Genomic DNA, 18,295 nt, shown 5'->3' on the forward strand with positions numbered 1-18,295 from the left:
AGCAAGCCCAGATCACTGGGGGAGAGATGGCCATGAAATGCTTGGCCCAGAATGTGCAGCAAATTGCCCTTCAGAAAGGCTACGCCAGCGTCCAAGGCAAGTAGTGTAAGCAAGATTCTACTCCCCTTGCTAGCACTGAAGGTAGATTGTTTTCATCTTTGCTCACTTGACAGGCATCGAAGTTTTAAGTGCAACCAGCAAGATCAGTTTTAGCAAGTTAACTCTGAGTGCTCACATCCCATTTATAGTTTCCCAACCCGGGGAGACAGAGCCACAAACCCTGCCCCGTCTCAGCAAGTGGCTGGGCCTCTCCTACCACCCCAGTACTACAAAATTGGAGAATGCACCTATTACAAAAGAGAATAGGCTTTACTGCTAAACCCAGTAATCCAGCAGTTTTTTTGTTTGTTTTTGAGACAGAGTTTCACTTTGTTGCCCAGGCTAGAATGAGTGCCATGGTGTCAGCCTAGCTCACAGCAACCTCAAACTCCTGGGCTCTAGTGATCCTACTGCCTCAGCCTCCCAAGTAGCTGGGACTATAGGCACCACCATGCCCGGCTGATTTTTTCTATATATATTAGTTGGCCAATTAATTTCTTTCTATTTATAGTAGAGATGAGGTCTTACTCTTGCTCAGGCTGGTTTCGAACTCCTGACCTTGAGCAATCCGCCCACCTTGGCCTCCCAGAGTGCTAGGATTACAGGCGTGAGCCACCGCGCCCGGCCAATCCAGCAGTTTTTGTTGTATAACAAATCATCCCAGAATTTAGTGGCTTAAAGCAACATCCACTGATTTGTCCATAATTATGGGAGTTGGTAATTTAGGCTGAGCTCAGCTGAGGTGGCTCATCTCTGCTCTGCTGGGTATCCTCTGGGTTCACTGACTAAATTTATGGTCAGCTTCCAATCAATGGCCTCACACGTTTGGCAGATTACTGCTTGTCAGGGAGGGTCAGTGGTGTTAAACTGGGTGTCTTAGCCTGGGCTGCTATAACAGATCATCATAGAATGAGCAGCTTAGGCAACAAATATTTCTCATAGTTCTGGAGGCTGAAAGTCCCAGATCAGGGTGCCAGCATGGTTGGGTTCTCAGTGAGGGTCCACTTCCTGGTTTACAGATATCCACCTTTTTTTTTTTTTTTTTTTTTTTTTTTTTTTTTTTTTTGAGACAGAGTCTCGCTTTGTTGTCCAGGCTAGAGTGAGTGCCATGGCGTCAGCCTAGCTCACAGCAACCTCAAACTCCTGGGCTTGAGTGATCCTTCTGCCTCAGCCTCCCGAGTAGCTGGGACTACAGGCATGCGCCACCATGCCCGGCTAATTTTATATATATATATATCAGTTGGCCAATTAATTTCTTTCTATTTATAGTAGAGACGGGGGTCTCGCTCTTGCTCAGGCTGGTTTTGAACTCCTGACCTTGAGCAATCCGCCCGCCTCGGCCTCCCAAGAGCTAGGATTACAGGCATGAGCCACAGCGCCCGGCCAGATATCCACCTTTTTGCTGTGTCCTCACATAGTGGAGAAAAAGAGAGCTCGCTCTCTGGCCTTATAGGGCACTAGTTCCATTCATGAGGGCTCACCTTCATGACCTAATCACCTCTCAAAGACCCCACTCCCTAACACCATCACTTTGGAGGTTAGGATCTCAACATATGAATGTGGAGCAGGGAACAAATCATTCAGTCTGTAGCATTGGGAATGTGCCAATCGTCCTCCAGCAGGCCAGCCCTGGCTCATACACAGGTGGTGGTCACAGGAGTCTTAAGGGAAGCAAAGACAGGTCTAGTACAATGCATAAGTGCTTTTCAAGGCTCCTGGTGGGAAATTCCATCCCACTTGTTCTTGGAGATGTCCCCTCCCTTCCCCTGTGAATTGGGCCAAGGCCTAAAGATTTTACAGTGTCCAGGTATTGGGGCAGGGTCCATGGTCACCCTTGAGCCACTTACAGGCCTGTCCCCTGGCCACTCCCTGGGGTGCCTCTGGCTGCCTTGTGGAGAATTCCTGGAAGGAGAGAGGCAGAAACTCCAGCTAAAGGTTCAGATAGGATTGGCACTGGGGGAGGAAGATAGATAGGACTGGGTGAAACTTGGAATGGGGTCAGTACAGGAGCTGGGGGCAAAGAGGGCTTTGGATAGAGTTCACCTCTCCCCAAAGTCTTCTGGGCTGGGAGGGATTCCTAGCTGGGGCTCTGCCCCACAAGCAATTTTCAGTCTGAGTCAGCCTGTTCTATTGCCTGGCCTTCCCAGCCTCCACTTGTCCTGCTCTGGGAGCTGGCCCTCTCCAGACTGGCATGCCCTTCACCACCACCACCATCAGAGGAGAAGCCCTTGCAGTGCCTGTCGTTTATATGAAGTGGAATAACACTAGCCACTTGGGGTGGGGTTCAGGTGCTGACCCCAGAGGGAGACAGAGGCAGGCTGGGAGCCATGTCCTTCACTGCATGAGCAGATGCTTCTTCAGAGGCATAATGCATGTGAATCCTTTCACCATTGTTGTCATACACTTTACTTCTACATGTTATAAACCCCAATACCATTTTTTTTTTTTTGAGACACAGTCTCACTTTGTTGCCCAGGCTAGAGTGAATGCTGTGGCGTCAGCCTAGCTCACAGCAACCTCAATCTCCTGGACTCAAGCAATCCTCCTGCCTCAGCCTCCCAAATAGCTGGGACTATAGGCATGTGCCACCATGCCCGGCTAATTTTTTTTCTATATATATTAGTTGGCCAATTAATTTCTTTCTATTTATAGTAGAGACGGGGTCTCGCTCTTGCTCAGGCTGGTTTCAAACTCCTGACCTTAAGTAATCTGCCCGCCTCGGCCTTTGAGAGTGCTAGGACTATAGGTGTGAGCCACCGCGCCCGGCCCCCAATACCATTTTTTAAAAAAATTTGAGACAGGGTCTTGCTCTGCTGCCTGGACTAGAGTGCAGTGGTGTCATCATAGCTCACAGTAACCTCAAACTCCTGGGCTCAAGTGATCCTCCTGCCTCAGCCTCCTAAGTAGCTGGTACTACAGGCCGCACCTGGCTAATTTTTTCTATTTTTAATAAAGATGGGGTCTAGCTTTTGCTCAGCCTGGTCTCGAACTCCTGAGCTCAAGCAATCCTCCCGCCTCAGCCTCCCAGAGTGCTACGATTACAGGTGTGAGCTACCACAATCGGCCACCCCATTTTGTTTATCCACTCATCCACTGATGGACACTCAAGTTGTTTCCACCTTTGGCTATCGTGAATATGGCAATGACCATGGTTATATATGTTTCAGTCCTTGATTTCCATTCTTATGGATCATATAGTACTTTTACTTTTAACTTTCCGAGGAACCTTCATAGTTTTCTGTACTGCTGCACTATCTACATTCCCACCAACGGTGCACAAGAGTTTCCACAAGTTTCCGCTGACAAACCACAATCTGTTATGTTTCCACAAACTCAACCTGTCTATCCCGGGAACCTTGTTCTCCGACTGTTTTCTTCTCCTCTGGCCACAAAAAGAACGTTAAGAGAGACTCCTGGATCAAGAGTATTAACTGGCCCTTCTCCTGCTCGGCCTGCCCCATGGAGTTCCCAGCGCGTAATTCGAGGCAGAGACTGTGAAGGAACCGCAGTACCGGCTGGGAGGGGCCCAGATGCTGGCCCCGCGCCCAGTACCACTGGGGCACACAAGCCCTGGGAGCCGCCCAGTCCTCCTCACCAGGACCTGATCACTTCCCGGCGCTCCCCATCACTTCCCGGCGCTCTTCAGTGACGTCTACACCCCTCGCTCTGAGCGTGCGTGGCCCCGCCTTCCCGCAGGCGTTGCCGCGGTGACGGCGGCTTCCTGGTGTGTCCGGCCGCCACCAGGGCCGGCCGCCGAGCGCAGTCTCGGTTCTCCCCAGCGGCTCCGGGGTTTCGGCTCCGCCCCGCCCCGCCCGCAGGGAGACGGTCGCGCAGCGATGACGTCGCGGGGGCCTAGCCGGGCGTCGCGGACTCCGGAGATGGAGGAAAAGGAGCAATTACGGCGGCAGATCCGCCTCCTGCAGGGTGGGTCGGGCTAGGGGCCAGGGTGCGCGTCCCCTTGTTTACCCTCACCTCGCGGCGGGCCCCGCCCCCCTCCCCGAAGGGCGTAGCTATCTGCCCCTGGCCTTCTGACAGTCGGCTGGGGTTGGGCCCCCAAGGGGCTTGCAGGCCGGCTTGAATGTGTCCCCTACCCGGCCTTCGTTGGGGGAAGGCTGCTGGCCCTCCTGGGGCTGCGGCGGTGGAGGTGGGGCCGTCGCTTAGTAACCGGCGAGTGGCGCCCCCCCCCAGGCGGTCGCGTACCCCGGCGCCTATCCTCGCTCCCCGCGCCTGGCGGCGGGGCGCAAGACTGGCCTCCTGCTCCAGCGCCCCAAAGCCGGCTACAGCGCGCGCGTTTCTCCCCGACGCCAAGTTTTGATTCTCTTTCTCTCCCTACGTTACACTTCCTTGGCATTCCAGGTCCAGACTCCCCAGGCCTCAGTTTCCATACTTAAAAAAATTTTAAAGCCAAGTTGGTCTTTCTAAACGTAAAAAAAAAAAAATCCACTTTGCTTTGCTTTTATTCTCATGAGAAGATGTAAGGATTTGGAAGGTGTGTGTGGAGGAGAGGGTAGGCTGCCTTCCACTTTGGGCCACTTCTTGGGCTTCCATTACACTTGCCCTAAGGTTTTCCAGGTCTGGACATAGGTTTCTGTGCGTTGAGGGGGAGGATATGTGGTGGGAGGAGTGTTGATAACTGGGAGGCTGGCTGTTGATTGGCTGGTTAAGTCCTAGAGCATCCTTGGTTGTTCCAGCTCATGCCTTGTGTTCCTGCCCTCCTGCACTAGGACAGCTATGTAGGGGCTTATTTGGAAAGTCCTTGTGGTTATGTCAGTCCCCTACATTAGGACTCCAGCCCATCAGTTCTCTCCCCTTCTGTAGGGAGAATGGCCTGCCATCTAGCAGGTCAATGCCCTATGTTCCTAGTATTTTTTTTTCCTCATGTCCAGCACCAAGTGGCCAGGTGTGTCAGTTCTGTTACACCTCGTGGAGATTTTTAGGTGCAGTCCTAATAATCCCTCTGTGAGCAAGCCAGAGGGCCTCTGTGGCTAACTTGTTCCCTCTGGTCCAATCATTACAGCATGGTCTCTTCATATTGAGTGATGCTTTCCTTCAAAGGATAGTGGACCCAGTAGAATGGCAAATAGAGCCTGTTCTGCCACAGGGGTACTTTTTCTGGATGAGCAGGCAGAAGAAGTATTGAAGTAGAACTGAGGGGAATGGGCTCATGGAAGCTACAGGCTGAGGGGACTTGGGCTGAACTATCAGTGGTTCCCAAGTAATGGGGGCTATCCCTCCTGAAACTGGCAGAGGCTCAGGAGTGAGATGGGGCCTGGGACTGGGAGCATCTTGCCAGCTGATGCCTATCCAGGGTAGTCATGATTATTGGTGATTTTACTCACACCCTCTGGTTAACTGAACCTATGATTCTGTCTTCTCAGGTCTCATTGATGACTACAAAAACCTCCATGGCAATGCCCCTGCCCCGGGTACCTCAGCTGCTTCCCGGTGGCAGCCACCTCCTTACCAGAGTGGCAGGACCTTCAGTGTCCGCTATGCCCGTCCAAGCCGGAGGGGCTTCTCCTCACACCAGGGGCCTGCATGGCGCAAGAAATACTCTCTCGTGAATCGGCCCCCAGGGTCCTCAGACCCACCCGGTGACCATGCTGTGCAACTCCCTGTTGGGGCTGGGAGCAGCCAGAGTCCAGACACCCAGCAGTATGTTCTTGAGAGACAGGTCCAGCTCAGTCCAGATCAGAACATGGTCATCAAAATTAAACCACCACCTAAGTCTGGCAATGCCAGTGCTTCAGGGGCCCAGCGGGGTTCTTTGGAAGAATATGAGGGCAATCCTTGGAATGGCCAAAGACCACAGGAAGGCGAGGGTGACCCTCCTGTCAGGCAGCTACAGCCCTTGAGGCCAGGAAGAGCCAGGGGTAACTGCAGTGCAGAGGACCCCCTTCTGGTCTGCCAGAAGGAGCCCGGCAAGCCCAGGGTGGTGAAGTCTGTGGGCAGTGCGGGTGACAGCCCCCTGGAGCCCCGACGGACAGTCAGTGAGAGTGCGATTGCTGTCAAGAAGTGCTTCCCCTCTTCTGTCCTGCCACCACGCTCCAGCATGGCCCTGAGCCGGAAGGTGGGCCCTCATTCTGCGACCAGCTGTGCTACACAGCTCCTTGGGGAGGGGAGAGTGAATGCCAGCCACCCAGATCAGCCAGCTCCCTCTGGCTCGGTGGTAAGCCCAGCCAGACCTGCCTCAGGACCCAGGCAGGCCCGGGAGTCTGCACTGCTTATGTCCTGTAGAGCCAACAAGTTCCGGAAAAACAACTACAAATGGGTGGCCGCCTCAGCAAAGAGCCCTCGGGGTGCTCGGAGGGCCCTCAGCCCCAGAGCAGCTGCAGAGAACGTGTGCGGGGACCCCTTTGGTACAGCAGACAAGATGGAGAAGCCACAGCTTAGAGCTGAACCAGAGGCCAAGCCCAGGAAGCCGGCCACATCCTCCAAGCCAGGGCCGGCCCCCAGCAAGTATAAGTGGAAAGCCTCCAGTCCCTCAGCCTCGTCCTCTTCTTCCTTCCGTTGGCAGTCAGAGGCTGGTAGCAAGGACCATATGTCCCAGCTCTCCCCAGTCCTCTCCAGGTCCCCCCCAGGGGACAAACCAGCAGTGGGATCTAGCAGCTTGAAACCTCTCTTTGGTGAGAGCTCACTCTCAGCTTACAAAGTGAGGAGCCGCACCAAAATCATCCGGAGGCGGGGAAGTACCAGGTAGGAGTCTCCACCTGCTGCCACCACAGCATCCTGTCTGGGCAGGTCCAGGCAGGGCTGGGGACAGTAAGAACCTCATGTCACCTGAGCTGTGGAATTATGAGCAGTTGGGGATCTTTGAGCCTGTGTTCCCTTCTTGATCTGTGTCTACAGGCCCTGTGTCTGGGCTTGGAAGTGGACTGGGCACTGCTTGGGGGTGTATGGTCTTTCTTACTCTGCCCTGGGCTCAGGGCTTTGGGCTCCAGGAGGCCTTGCCTTTGGTGGGTGCTCTCATTGGGCCCAGGCTGGGGGTTGCTCTAATTGGGCTGCAGCAGTCAGGCCCAGGTGTGGGCTGGTGGGCTATAGCTTCCTAGGCTCTCCCAGCTTTGGGCTCTGGACACCTTTGTAGAGTGCTGAGGCTGCAGATAGCCTTTGCCTCCAGAGGGAGCAGATTGGTATTACATTCCAGCTGCCCCCTTGGTGGCCAGGTGACCAAGCCAAGTCATTACCTTGAATGCACATCACTTTCCTAGCCACCCCACCCCCCGAAATTATGACGAGACCCTAAGATGCTGTCATAGCCCAGAGTGCTTGGCCTGGGGTCAGGGACTTCATCAGGGCAGCAGGTAACAGTGGGGATGGTGGCTGACAGAGGGCTTGCCTTTGTCATCAGACACGGTGGCATATGCCATTGTGGAAGGAACTTCCTTGCGAATGCCCCTCAGGGAGTTCTTCCTGAGGTCTGGCCTTGGTCTTTGGCTCTGGGTAAGCTCATTCCCTCTGGTTCTGGTCACCCAGACAGGTGCTGTCTTGAATTATGTGGGCTTCCCCCTGCATGCCTACCTGTTTCTGGGTGGAGGCTTTGCTCTAAACCATGCTGGTGGCTTCCTCTGTTCCAGGAAGTGTGGAGGGGAACCTGGAGAAGCTGCCCCTCTTACGGAGAGGGCTGGGGAAGCCCATGTAGGGCTGGTGGCAGCCCTTCATTGGGGTCATTGTCCTTCTCTGTCACCGCCTCCCCTGGTCCCATGTGGGTCCTCATCTGGCCTGGGGAGCTGGGAGGTGGGCACACTGGGCAGGGGTCAGGGGCCAAGGCCCCTCCTGCTCTCCCTGGGGAGAGGCAGCCTGCCTTAGTGCCAGGGTCTTCTGGGATTGTGGATCTGGAAGGAAGGGAGCAGAGCAGCAGTTAGTTGGCTGTGTCTGATGGGGAAGGCAGGGCCTCAGAAAGAGCTCAGCCTGCCCCTGGGGCTGTTCCCACACCTGTTGGGATGTGGGTAAGGAAGGGTGGGTGGGCAGAACCACCTGGGGAGCCTGTTGGGAGCTGCCTGCATTTTGTCTCCACAGCCTTCCTGGGGACAAGAAGAGCAGCCCCTCACCTGCCACCACTGTCAAGAGCCACCTTAGCCTCCGGCGGAAACAAGCCCTCCGGGGGAAGAGCAGCCCTGTTCTGAAGAAGGCCCCCACCAAGGGCCTGGTGCAGGTCACCAGGCACCGGCTATGCCGCCTGCCACCAAGCCGGGCCCACCTCCCTACCAAGGAAGGTATGTCCAGGAGGAGGGGCTGGGCATGGAGCTGGGCAGAAGCTGTGGGTCACACCCCCTTTGGAGCCCCACGTGCCCCTCCAGCACATTGTGCTGTCAGAGGGCCTTGGCCCCAGAGGGCTCTGACTGGCAGACAGTGGGTGGTAGGCTGGTGGGCAGAGTAGAGGGTCCAGGCTGATGTGCCCTGCAGTCTAGGTGGTGGACATGCTGCTGGGCAGGTGAGTAGTGCCCTTTTCTGTGCATCCCTTGGTGTGGACCCAGCTGCATCTCTCCTGATGGAGGAGAGGGCAGTGGCCACTCAGACCAGAGGGGTGGTGGAGGCCCTGGCTTGTGCTGGTCTGGGAGGGTTCAGCATCATTCACTTTCTGAGTCACATGTGCTTTATGAGCAGCTGAAAAGAACTGTCTGATCTATAGCCATGGCACTCTGAATATACCCAATCTTGTATGAAAAAAACTGGTCTGAGCCCCTGAGAGCCCCTCGTGGTGGCCTGGGTGGGCCCCAGCTTGCAGGTTGTGGAGCATGGCCCCTTTGAGGACCACCCTGCCCCCGTTGTGAGGTCATGGCTCCAGGACACACTGCAGAAGCTGTCTGCAGGCTGGAGTGTTCTTGGGGATCTTTGGTGAACTATCTGGAGCCCTTGGGGATGGTGCTCACCCGAGACAACATCACATGTTGGCGTGGGGAGCCAGGATTTGTCTGGGTGCATTTGGTCCCGTGGCTCTCCTTTGAGCATTTGGGACACATGAGGGTGGTTGGATTCCCCAGCTCCTGTGTGAGACAGCTGAAGAAGATGGGGTGTTTGGGGAAGAGCTTGGCCCTGGGCAGTGGTGCTTGTCACCACGGCTCTGTGTGGCAGTTGGTGTCTCCAGCAGAGGGCACTGTCCCTGGCTGTCTAGGAAGGCTTTGAGGAGATTCCAGAAGAGTGGTGCTGAGCAGAGCGGAGAGCTGGTGTGAGGGCTGCCATGGGAGGGCCGGGCTCAGATGGAGTTTGAAGGGGGCCATGCAGCTGGGGGTTGGGGCCTGGGAGACATGAGCAAGTGTGGCTGCGGGCATGGGCTGGCAGGCCGTCCTGAGTTGGCTGGCACTTGCTGCATGCCAGGGCAAGTGTGGACTTCATCCTGGGTGATGAGGTAGGAGCAGAACCTGATGCGGTCTTTAGTGGCTGCATTGAGGTAGCTGGGTGGGGTTTGGGCTACAGGACTGACTGGGAGTAGGGGAGGGCTGGACAATGGGCAGCTGCTCCATGGCCAGTTGGGGAAAAGGGGTTGGGGGGCCTCCAGCTTTGATCCCCCAGGACAGGGGTCCTCAAACTTTTTAAACGGGACCAGTTCACTGTCCCGAAGACCGTTGGAGGGCCGTTGAAGAATGTGGCGCACATTCCACACATACGCACTGTGGGGCTGGGCCGAGTCGGCTGCTAAGCAGGACAGGCAGCGGTGGCAAAAACACCAGCGGGCCAGATAAATGTCCTCGGTGGGCCGCAGTTTGAGGACCCTTGCCCCAGGAGGTGGAGGGCCTGCAGACTTTACAGCCAGGCTAGGTGAGAGGAAGGGCTGCATGGGGTCCTTACCAGGAGTTACCGTCTGCAGGGGCAGCCCTGTCTGCTTGTGTTGGACTGGCCTGTTCCTTCTTGAGACCTCAAGCAGAGAGTGTGCAGGCTGGGATGCCAGAGGCTGCCTCCTGCTGATGTGGGCCCATGTAGCACTGCCCCCTACCCCCAGGGAGCAGCCAGGCAGAGAGTTGTGTGGATTCAGAAGTTACCAGCTCCATCTGCCAAGCAGTGGGTGGCTCAGGGGCTGCCTCAGTATGCTGAGCACCTTTGTGCCCAGTGGTGTGCTAGCCCCAGGGACACAGCAGTGGGAGGATAATTATGCTGGAGACTCCAGCTGGAGATCCACTGGGCCACCTGAGTACTCGTAAACAGCTGGCAAGATCTTCCAGGTGGTGTGAGCGTTCTGAGGAATAGGAAGCAGGGTAGCACAGGCAAGCTGCAGGGAGGGTGCTCAGCATTGGCCAGGCAGTTGGGAAGACTTCTCTGAGGAGGGGACCCAAGCCAGGGGAGGACCAAAGAGCTCTGCAGGCTCAGGGTGGAGGTGGGTATGAACTTAATGTATTCCAGGAACAGAAGGAAGCCCGAGGGGCTGGTGCACCACCCAGGAGTGCAGGGTAGAGGGAAGGAAGCCAGTGGGGGAGGGGACCAGATCAAGAGGAAGGGTCTTAGTCACAGTAAGGAAAGGGGGCTTGGTTCTGGTTACATTGGGAAGCCAGGGAGAGCCAGAAGAGGGACCTGGGATTTGCGTCACTGTACTCAGGGATATGTGGTAGTAGTGTCAGGGGCCTCGGGTGTCCAGCTGGTTTGGAACAGGCAATGAGTCAGGAGTCTGTGGATGCCAGGCCAAGGAGGGGGTCCTTCTCCTCTCATTGGAGGAGGGGCAGAGAGCCCATGGAAGATATATGCTAAGCGGTGAGCTGCTCAGCCTGCGTCCTGGTATGGCCACTCAGGCAGATAGCTCCAGAGACAGCCATGGCAGCACCCCAAGCAGGCAGAGATGGCTGTGTTGGGCAGGCTGCAGCAGGTGATCAGCCTGGCCAGGGTGTGTGCTGCAGGGATTGGGTGAGGACAGGCATCCTGGGCTGGGCCCAATGGATCCTGGGTGGCCCCTGGAAGTTGGTGTGTGGCTTCCCCAGACTCCTTCCTGCAAGGCCTGCCATCTCCCTCCCTGCCTGCCCAAGAACTGAGACCTGCCTGTCCTGAGCCCCACCAGGGCTTCCTTGGTCCCTGGGCAGGAAAGACCTCTCTGGGTGGCCTCCACCACACCTTCTTCCATTTAATGGTATAGATGCTTTGGTGAGTTAATGAGCCCTTCCGGCACTTTCCTTGGCCCTTACTAGGCGGCCAAGGGCTCCAGTGGCTGGGGGTCTTGCCATCTTGTCAAGATGGTGCTTTCTGGCTTCCAGGAAGGTGTGGTTGCTGGACAGGAGGGCCTCCCATGGGTGGGATCAGGGTTGAGGCCGCCCCTTCATCTGGGCCAAAGTCTTCTCTTTCCCCATTTCTCTCCCAGCAAGTGCTTAGCTCAGCTCCTGGTCTCCTCTTTGAGGAGGCAGCAGTGTCCAGGGAGGGACCTGACCATCTATATGGGCTTCTGGGCCAGGGACAAGGGGAGAAGCTTCCGGAAATGCCTGTGGCTGTGGCCAGCAGAGGGCGTGCCTGCACCTTCTATCCCTTCAGTGTGCCTTTTTTTGGGTAATTGATCGCCTAATTTCCTCTTTATGTGAAAGAAAGCAGATATCAAGTAATTTGCAGCAATAACCTGCTAATGCTGGGCCAGTATCGAAACTCCCCTGTTCATTTCAAGTGGCAGATAAAACGCTAATACATAATTATCCTTGCAAATTGGATTGTTTTAAATAACCAAAAGGCTACGGCCAGGAGAAAGCGATCCCATCTCCCTTGAGTTACTATTGCAGCGTAATTGCTGCGTTCAATCAATTTCCTTGGCATTAGAAATTCCATCACAATCAACATTAAGCTTTATTCATTGTGATGGCTAAGAGCCGGGCCATTTCTCCTCTTTTTCTTAACTGGCAAAATTAATCAGGGAAAAGATTTTAAACATTTACCCGTGCGAAAGAGGTCAGCCCTGCCACTATATTGCTCAGCAGATAAGGGGGCTAATAAAAAGAAAATTGAATTACTAATGATCACCAGGAACAGAGTATATAAAACCTGGCAATCGCCAGTTCAGGAAAAGGGAGAATCAATTTTCTTGGGACAAGGTGTGCTCATTTTTTATTTTGGCGCATATTATCAGCAATTTAATTTGAGAGCGCATAAACAGGAGGAAACAGTTAGGGAATAATGAGCCCAGAGGTGTAAAGTGCTGCAGGATATATGCTGTACACAATTTATTTGGCACAACAGATAATCGCTTTAATTGAATTCAAAACTGCATTGTTCAGCAGGCTAGTGGCCGCTGAGGACTGAGAGTGTTAGGGAGGTTCCCACCTGACTCCTTCATGTCTCCCTCCCCTCCCTGCCACCCCTGGCCCTCCTCAGAGTTCTCTGAGCCTGCAGGTGGTTGGGCCTGGAGTCAGACTTTGACTAGGAGTTGGGTAGGGGGCTCCTGGAGTCTTCCCCTCTGCTGTCACTGTGCCCCTCACCTCCCATCTCTTCTCTCCCTTTACTCCTGGGGATGAGTCTGTTGGCAGCTGTGGGATTGAGATAAGAGACACTCCCCAAAAGGACCCTGAGGGCCTGGGGAAGCAGAAGGTGCTGGGAGCTGCAGCAGAGACCTGACCTGATCTGTCTCCAGTGGGCTAATGCTAGAAAAGGCACTTAGGCAGAAGAGAGGAAAACCTTTTGGGATCTCAAAAATGATGTCCACTTTGCCACCCATGTAATCACCTCAGTCAGTGATCACACTGTGGCTGACAGCCACTCATGGTGGGACCCTTACTCTGGTGTGGGGGGAAGTGGGAACCTGGAGGTTCAGGGCCACCTCCTCTGGCTGTCCATCGCTGTGGCTCAGCTGCCCTGAAGTGACCACTTGAGGCTGCTCAGCCTGGCTGGCCATGTGCAGAGGCGGTGCTTGGGTAGGTACCCAGCCTGTAGGTACCCAGGCCAGATCGGGAGGGAGGGCCCTCTCTCCCACCTATCACACTGTGCCTCTGGTCGGGGAGCTTCTTGCTGGCAGTAAGTCACAGGATTTCTACCTGCCACTTGGATACATTTGCTGCTGTGTGCCAAGGAAGGGCAGGGTGGGCAGAGGTATCCTTATCTCCCTGAAGTCTGCTGGGGTAGGAGGGGGCCCCTGCTTCCTCCATCCAGGATGGTGGACACTGGCAAGGTGATAGTCTACCCTCTTTCCCTCCACTACCTGCTTTTAGCCCAGGGCCCTGCCCAGGAAGTGGCAGTCTTCCTGGATGAGTTGCCAGCGTGAGGCCTGGGCAGGGCTGGGGTGTTCCCCCAGGCATACCTGTGGTGGATAGGAAAGGTCTGGCTTCCACAGTGGTCTCATGTGTGGACAGCTGGTGGCTGTGACCTGCAGGCTGCGCAGGCTTTTAAGTGAGCAGGGCCACCCTGCCCTGGGTGAGTCTGTGGGGACTGAGATGTCCATTCTCCAAGTCCTGGGCCCTTCACTGCCCACTGGGTAGCTGTCTCATCCTTCCCCAGCCCTAGAATGGGACCTATGCGGGCTGGGGGCCCCTCAGGTACACCCAGAGTGCCTCTGGGCACTGGGTTCTACCTGTAGCTCCAGCCAACCTAAAGGCAGCCTCCCCAGAGTCCTGGCTGGCTCCTCCAGGCCCTGGCGGGGGTCTGTCTCTGACTGCAGGGGCGTGGAAGTGGTGCTCAGGCCTCTCTGTCCTGCTGGGTCTCTCAGGCTTGAGTAAGGCGTGGCTCCTCACAGCCTTGGGGGAGGGCAGTTTACCCACACCGGCACTGGAGTCCGTGGCTTTGGACACTCATATGGCTCTCAGTGAACAGGTACTAGCTTGGGAACGTGCTGGCCCCTCCTGGATCCTTTAAAGCAGCCTCATTTCTCCTTGTTCTCTAAAGTCGTATGGGTTCCTGATGCACGGGGAGTCCCACCGCCCCTGCCCAGGTCCGCATTCTCATGGCCTGCTCCTTCTCCAGTGTGCCTTCCTTTGCACGTACTGTTCCTCCACCGGATCGCTCTTCCCTCACATGTCTATGGCATGTCCACTTAGTCACAGTGTCTGCTAGGTTCCCTGTGGCCTTGTCAGCCCATCTCCTCTGAGATGCCCCTGCTGCTGGGCTATCTCCTCCTCCTGCCTCATTTTCCATATCGCGTGAATTGCTTGTTGTCCATGCTGCCCGTTAGGAAAGTGCTACAGGCGAGTGCTCTGTCCTGCTCACAGCTTCCCCTCAACGCCATGTGCACATGAGCTGCTTGGGTCTCTGCAGCTCCTGATGTGGGGTGAGATGCTCACCCAGAAAACAGGATTGAAGAAGAAAGGAGGGCTTCAGTCCATCACAGGAGCCCCATAAGAGCAGGAGATGGGCAGGACGGCTGCCCTCACAGGGACTGGGAATGCTGGGGTGGCATCACCTTCACCTGTCAGGAGAGAAGCCGCAGGGTGCTCTGATAATGCTGCTCCTGGCCCTATGAGGTGTGGAGGTGGGAAGGGGCCAGCAGCAGCATGTCCAGGAGGTTCAGTGGGCAAAAGGAGCAGAGCATCAGCACCAGCCTCACACCTTGACCTCCACACGGAGAGTGGATCACTCATGCTCAATGAGGGCATTTGGGACACTGAGGAGCAGAGGGGTCACCAGCAGTGAGTGGCCACCGGGTAGTTGTCTATATGACCCACCCGAGCTTTAACCTCCTGTGCTGGGCTGCCAGAAGGGTCCTCTGAGCTGGGTAGTCGCCCTGGGAGGCTGGCTGATTATTGGAACGTAGAGTGTTGTTGGTGCCAGACTTGCTGCACAGAGCCTCAGGAGCAGAGGCCTTGCCGTGAGGGTGTCTGCCACCGCTTGGCCCAGGCACATGTGCTGGCCCAACAGCCTCTCAGCAGTGCTGGCCAGTTTCCTGTCCTGAGTTGAGTAGGCATGGGCCCTGGTGTTATGGGTAAGCAGGAGAGCTGCAATCTGGAACCCAGGGTGCCTCTTCCCGCCCCCACGCCCCCATGCAAGGATACGTGGCTGTTCCCGCCCAGACCCAGCTGAGGAGCAGATTTGGTGGGAAGAGTACCTGGGGCCCCCAAGGTGCCAGCTCAGGGTGGGTGGTCAGGAAGAGAGGGCTTGCTGCATTTCACCAGGTGAGCGCATTAAGGCCAGAGAAGCTGGGTGACCCTTTGATGGCCTTAGTGCTAGTGACAGGCTGAGTGCCCTGTCTTTTGCCACTGGTGCTGGGAAGCAGCCCTGCATCTTGTGCTCACGTCCTGGACATTTGATGAGACACCAGGGAGCATCGTCGTTATGAGGCCAGGCTCAGTGCTGGCATTGCCTCTCCTGGAGATTTGGGCCCCCTGTGTTCTTGTTGTGGCATTTATTTCCCTATGTATAAACGGGACTAAGGGTTGTTTCTCCTTGGGGGGCACTGTTTGGATTAAGGGAGTGGACCTGTAGGTGCTTCCGCCTGGCCTGGTAGTTCTTCTGTGCTGTGCTGGTGGCCAGCATTGCCCATCTGGGAGGCCCTACCCATTGCCTCTGGGGTCTGCGATCCATCATTGCTCACTGATGTGCAGCTGGGCTGTTCGATTTTCTTATGGCAAACCCCATGAAAGGGTGTGAGAGCAGTTAAATCTGGAGTCCTGCTTTCATAAGGGAAAAAGAAAGTGCTGAATTAGTCTCTGGGAAAGGCAGCCACAGCGATCCTTGAATCTTGCATAAATTATCAGGCACGCCGGAGGCCTCCAATTTTACGTTTGTCGTGGCTGTGCTAATTAATTATTCCACAAGAATTGGCATGGGAGTCCATGTAGGCCATGGTGGTGTTCTCGAGGTGATGCAGGCTGCAAAGCCGAAGACCTGGGCTTGCCCAGCCCAACTCCTGGCCCAGGAAGGGTGGCGTTGTCAGGATGGCTGGAACCCGTGTCTTGAAGTAGGCTGTGGGTCCTCAGGCTGGACACAGCTTGGATGCTCCTTTGTTGAATGGGTCAAGGCAGTCCTCTTGTCACTGTCTTCCCAGCTGCCCAGCACAGACCAGAGCCGGCCGTCCTGGACACTGGGCTCACAGCGGGGCAGCCATAAGGAGGGCAGGAGGCAAAGCACGTTTGCTGAGCGACTACTGCTGCAGACACCACTCTTGTTGAGTCCACTCCACAGAGGAGGAGACTGAGGATTGGGAGAGTACGTGCCTGTCCAGGCCCAGCCTGCTGGGAGCCACAGGACTGGGCTTCTGGAGCCCTGTTCCTTCCCTTGAACTGGGAAGGAAGGGCAGCAGTCTGCACCCCAGAATGGGACTCTGTGCTATCTTGGTGTGGATTTGAACCATGGTGGCCTGTGGGGCTCTTCAGGCCCCACATACCTCCAGTGGGTGTGCCAACCTGCTGGGCTCTATGCCAACTGCAGGCAGATGCCACTGAAGTGGGCCAGTCTCTGCCAGAGGATAGGATTTGGGTTGTGTGATAGACAGACTCCAGACGAAGGGAGGTAGTCCAGGAGAGGCCTGGAAGCGGTGGGCACAGGCACCTCCTGTCCCGAGCCTGCCCACTTCTCTCATCCTTGGTAAGCATCTGGTGCAGCTGATGCCCCTGGCTGCTGCGTCTGCATCCTGAGTGACAGTCCCAGCAGGCCTCCTGGTAGTGTCCCCGGTTGGCAGAGGTACAGGGGCCAGGACACAGGGTCCCTGAGTGCCTGCTTCAGTGTGGGAGCCCCTGACACTGGGCAGGCCCTGACACTGGGCAGCCCTACAGGAGCCTCACACTGCTGGCCCGTCCCTCAGCTGTGCTCAGGGGCCCGGGCGTCCTTAGTTAATGGCTAGTTGCCTCTGTATGATGGAGCAGGTGACAGCCCTCTGCTGAGAGACTCTGGGGTGTGTGCCTGGCTGTGGGAGGGCTGGGAGCCCTGGAGAGGAGGCTGCCTCCTCTCTGCCACTGCCCCATGAGTTCCTGTGCTGCTCCTTTGGGCCCTGGCCCTTCTGTATGCAAAGGCCTTGCTCCGTTTGCTGCCTGCCACTTCCCATGGCACTTGGGGCTGGACAAGTTTTCCCTGTAGGCCTGGCAGACCAGGCTGGGGGATCCAGCTGACCCCTGTATACTTCCTGTTCTGAACATTTCACATGACTAGGAGTGCGGACAGAATGCTGGGTGCCAGGCAGCCTGGGGCCACTGATCAGTGACTTTGCCTTCTCCTCAGAGCCACAAGCTATTGGTGCTCAGGGACATGAGCCCTACCAAGCAAACACTGGGAGCTTCCTGGCCTGGGAGGTTGTTCTCGTGATAGTCCTGAGCATTCCAGGTGAATTCTTTTCCTCTGAAGACAGCTGGGCAGAGGAGAAAGAACAGCCGGCTGGTGGGGACGTTGTGTTCCAGGGCAGGGCAGGCTTCCTCCTGCACCCTTGCCAGGGACTGCCTCTTCTGGGGAGTTGCTGTGTGGCAGCAGGGCCTGGCCTAGTCCCGTTGAGTCCAGGACACTAATGGAAGGGGTGTTGGGGTCCCCTCAGAATCCTCCTGCAGGCTCCAGGGCTCAGCGTGGCAGACAGGAATGTGGGGGCCAGGAGGTGCCTGCAGATGACTCTAGAGAGGGCAGTAGTTGAGGTGGGGAGGCCTGTCCCTCTGCTCTGGTGGGCTCAGCTTGCATGAGGAGCTGCTCAGAGAAGTCTCTCAGGTTGGATCTTGGGTGTTCCAGCCCTGTGGGGAAGAGCAGGGTAAGGCCGTTTGGCTGTGGAGCCCAGTTCTGCCATTGCCCCTGAGGGGTATGCACAGAGAGGACCCCCCCCTACCCTCTACATGCTCAGGGCCTATCCCTGTGCTTGGATAGTGGGCCCGGGGCTTAGCGAGGATGGGGTGTGCAACTGTGCTTGGGCCAGGCACTGTTTGAAAAGGAACTCAGGGAACATGTTCTTAGGAGTTCTCCTTTTTAGCCTGAGTGTCCTGACTCCTTTCGTTTTTAAAGGGAAAATGTGCCTGGGTACGGTTGGTTGTCTGGTTCTGGCTCAGGCCACTTCCCCAGCCCTGTTCCACGCAGCTGTGTTGTCACCTTGGCTTGTGCAGCACAGAGGAAGGGTCTGGGTGTCAGAGCTAGGGTGGTGCTTAGAGGAAGGGGCTGCAGAACCACACTACCTTTCCGTGCCAGGTCCCTCTGGGTTTCACTGGGAATGGGGATTGGTTGGGGTGACAGTACCCAAAGGGGAAGCTGGCTGGGGCAGGAGATGAGAGGGGCTCCTGTTCAGGGTCCCAGCTGCCAGATAAGCCAGTCAGCCTGAGCACCCAAGTAAGGGCTAAGCAGGACCAGAGGGTTGACCTTTGATCATCAGACTCTCTTTTTTCTAAAATATGCAATTTAAGGTTATAAA

The 18,295-nt window shown here is 56.0% G+C and overlaps 1 protein-coding gene across 1 annotated transcript in view; it reads left to right on the top strand.

Annotated features, from left to right (window-relative positions):
• Nucleotides 1-3,718: 3,718 nt before the first annotated feature.
• The window catches only part of ZC3H3 (zinc finger CCCH-type containing 3), a 79,793-nt gene continuing 65,216 nt past the window's right edge, over nucleotides 3,719-18,295 (top strand). The window contains exons 1-3 of the mRNA XM_012752886.3: nucleotides 3,719-4,023; nucleotides 5,478-6,795; nucleotides 8,116-8,312. Of these exons, the coding sequence (XP_012608340.2) occupies nucleotides 3,936-4,023; nucleotides 5,478-6,795; nucleotides 8,116-8,312 (1,603 nt within the window). The 5' untranslated portion in view covers nucleotides 3,719-3,935. The remainder of the gene's footprint in view (nucleotides 4,024-5,477; nucleotides 6,796-8,115; nucleotides 8,313-18,295) is intronic.

This window comes from Microcebus murinus, chromosome 7 (genome assembly GCF_040939455.1).
Source record: "Microcebus murinus isolate Inina chromosome 7, M.murinus_Inina_mat1.0, whole genome shotgun sequence".
Classification (NCBI taxonomy): domain Eukaryota; kingdom Metazoa; phylum Chordata; class Mammalia; order Primates; family Cheirogaleidae; genus Microcebus; species Microcebus murinus.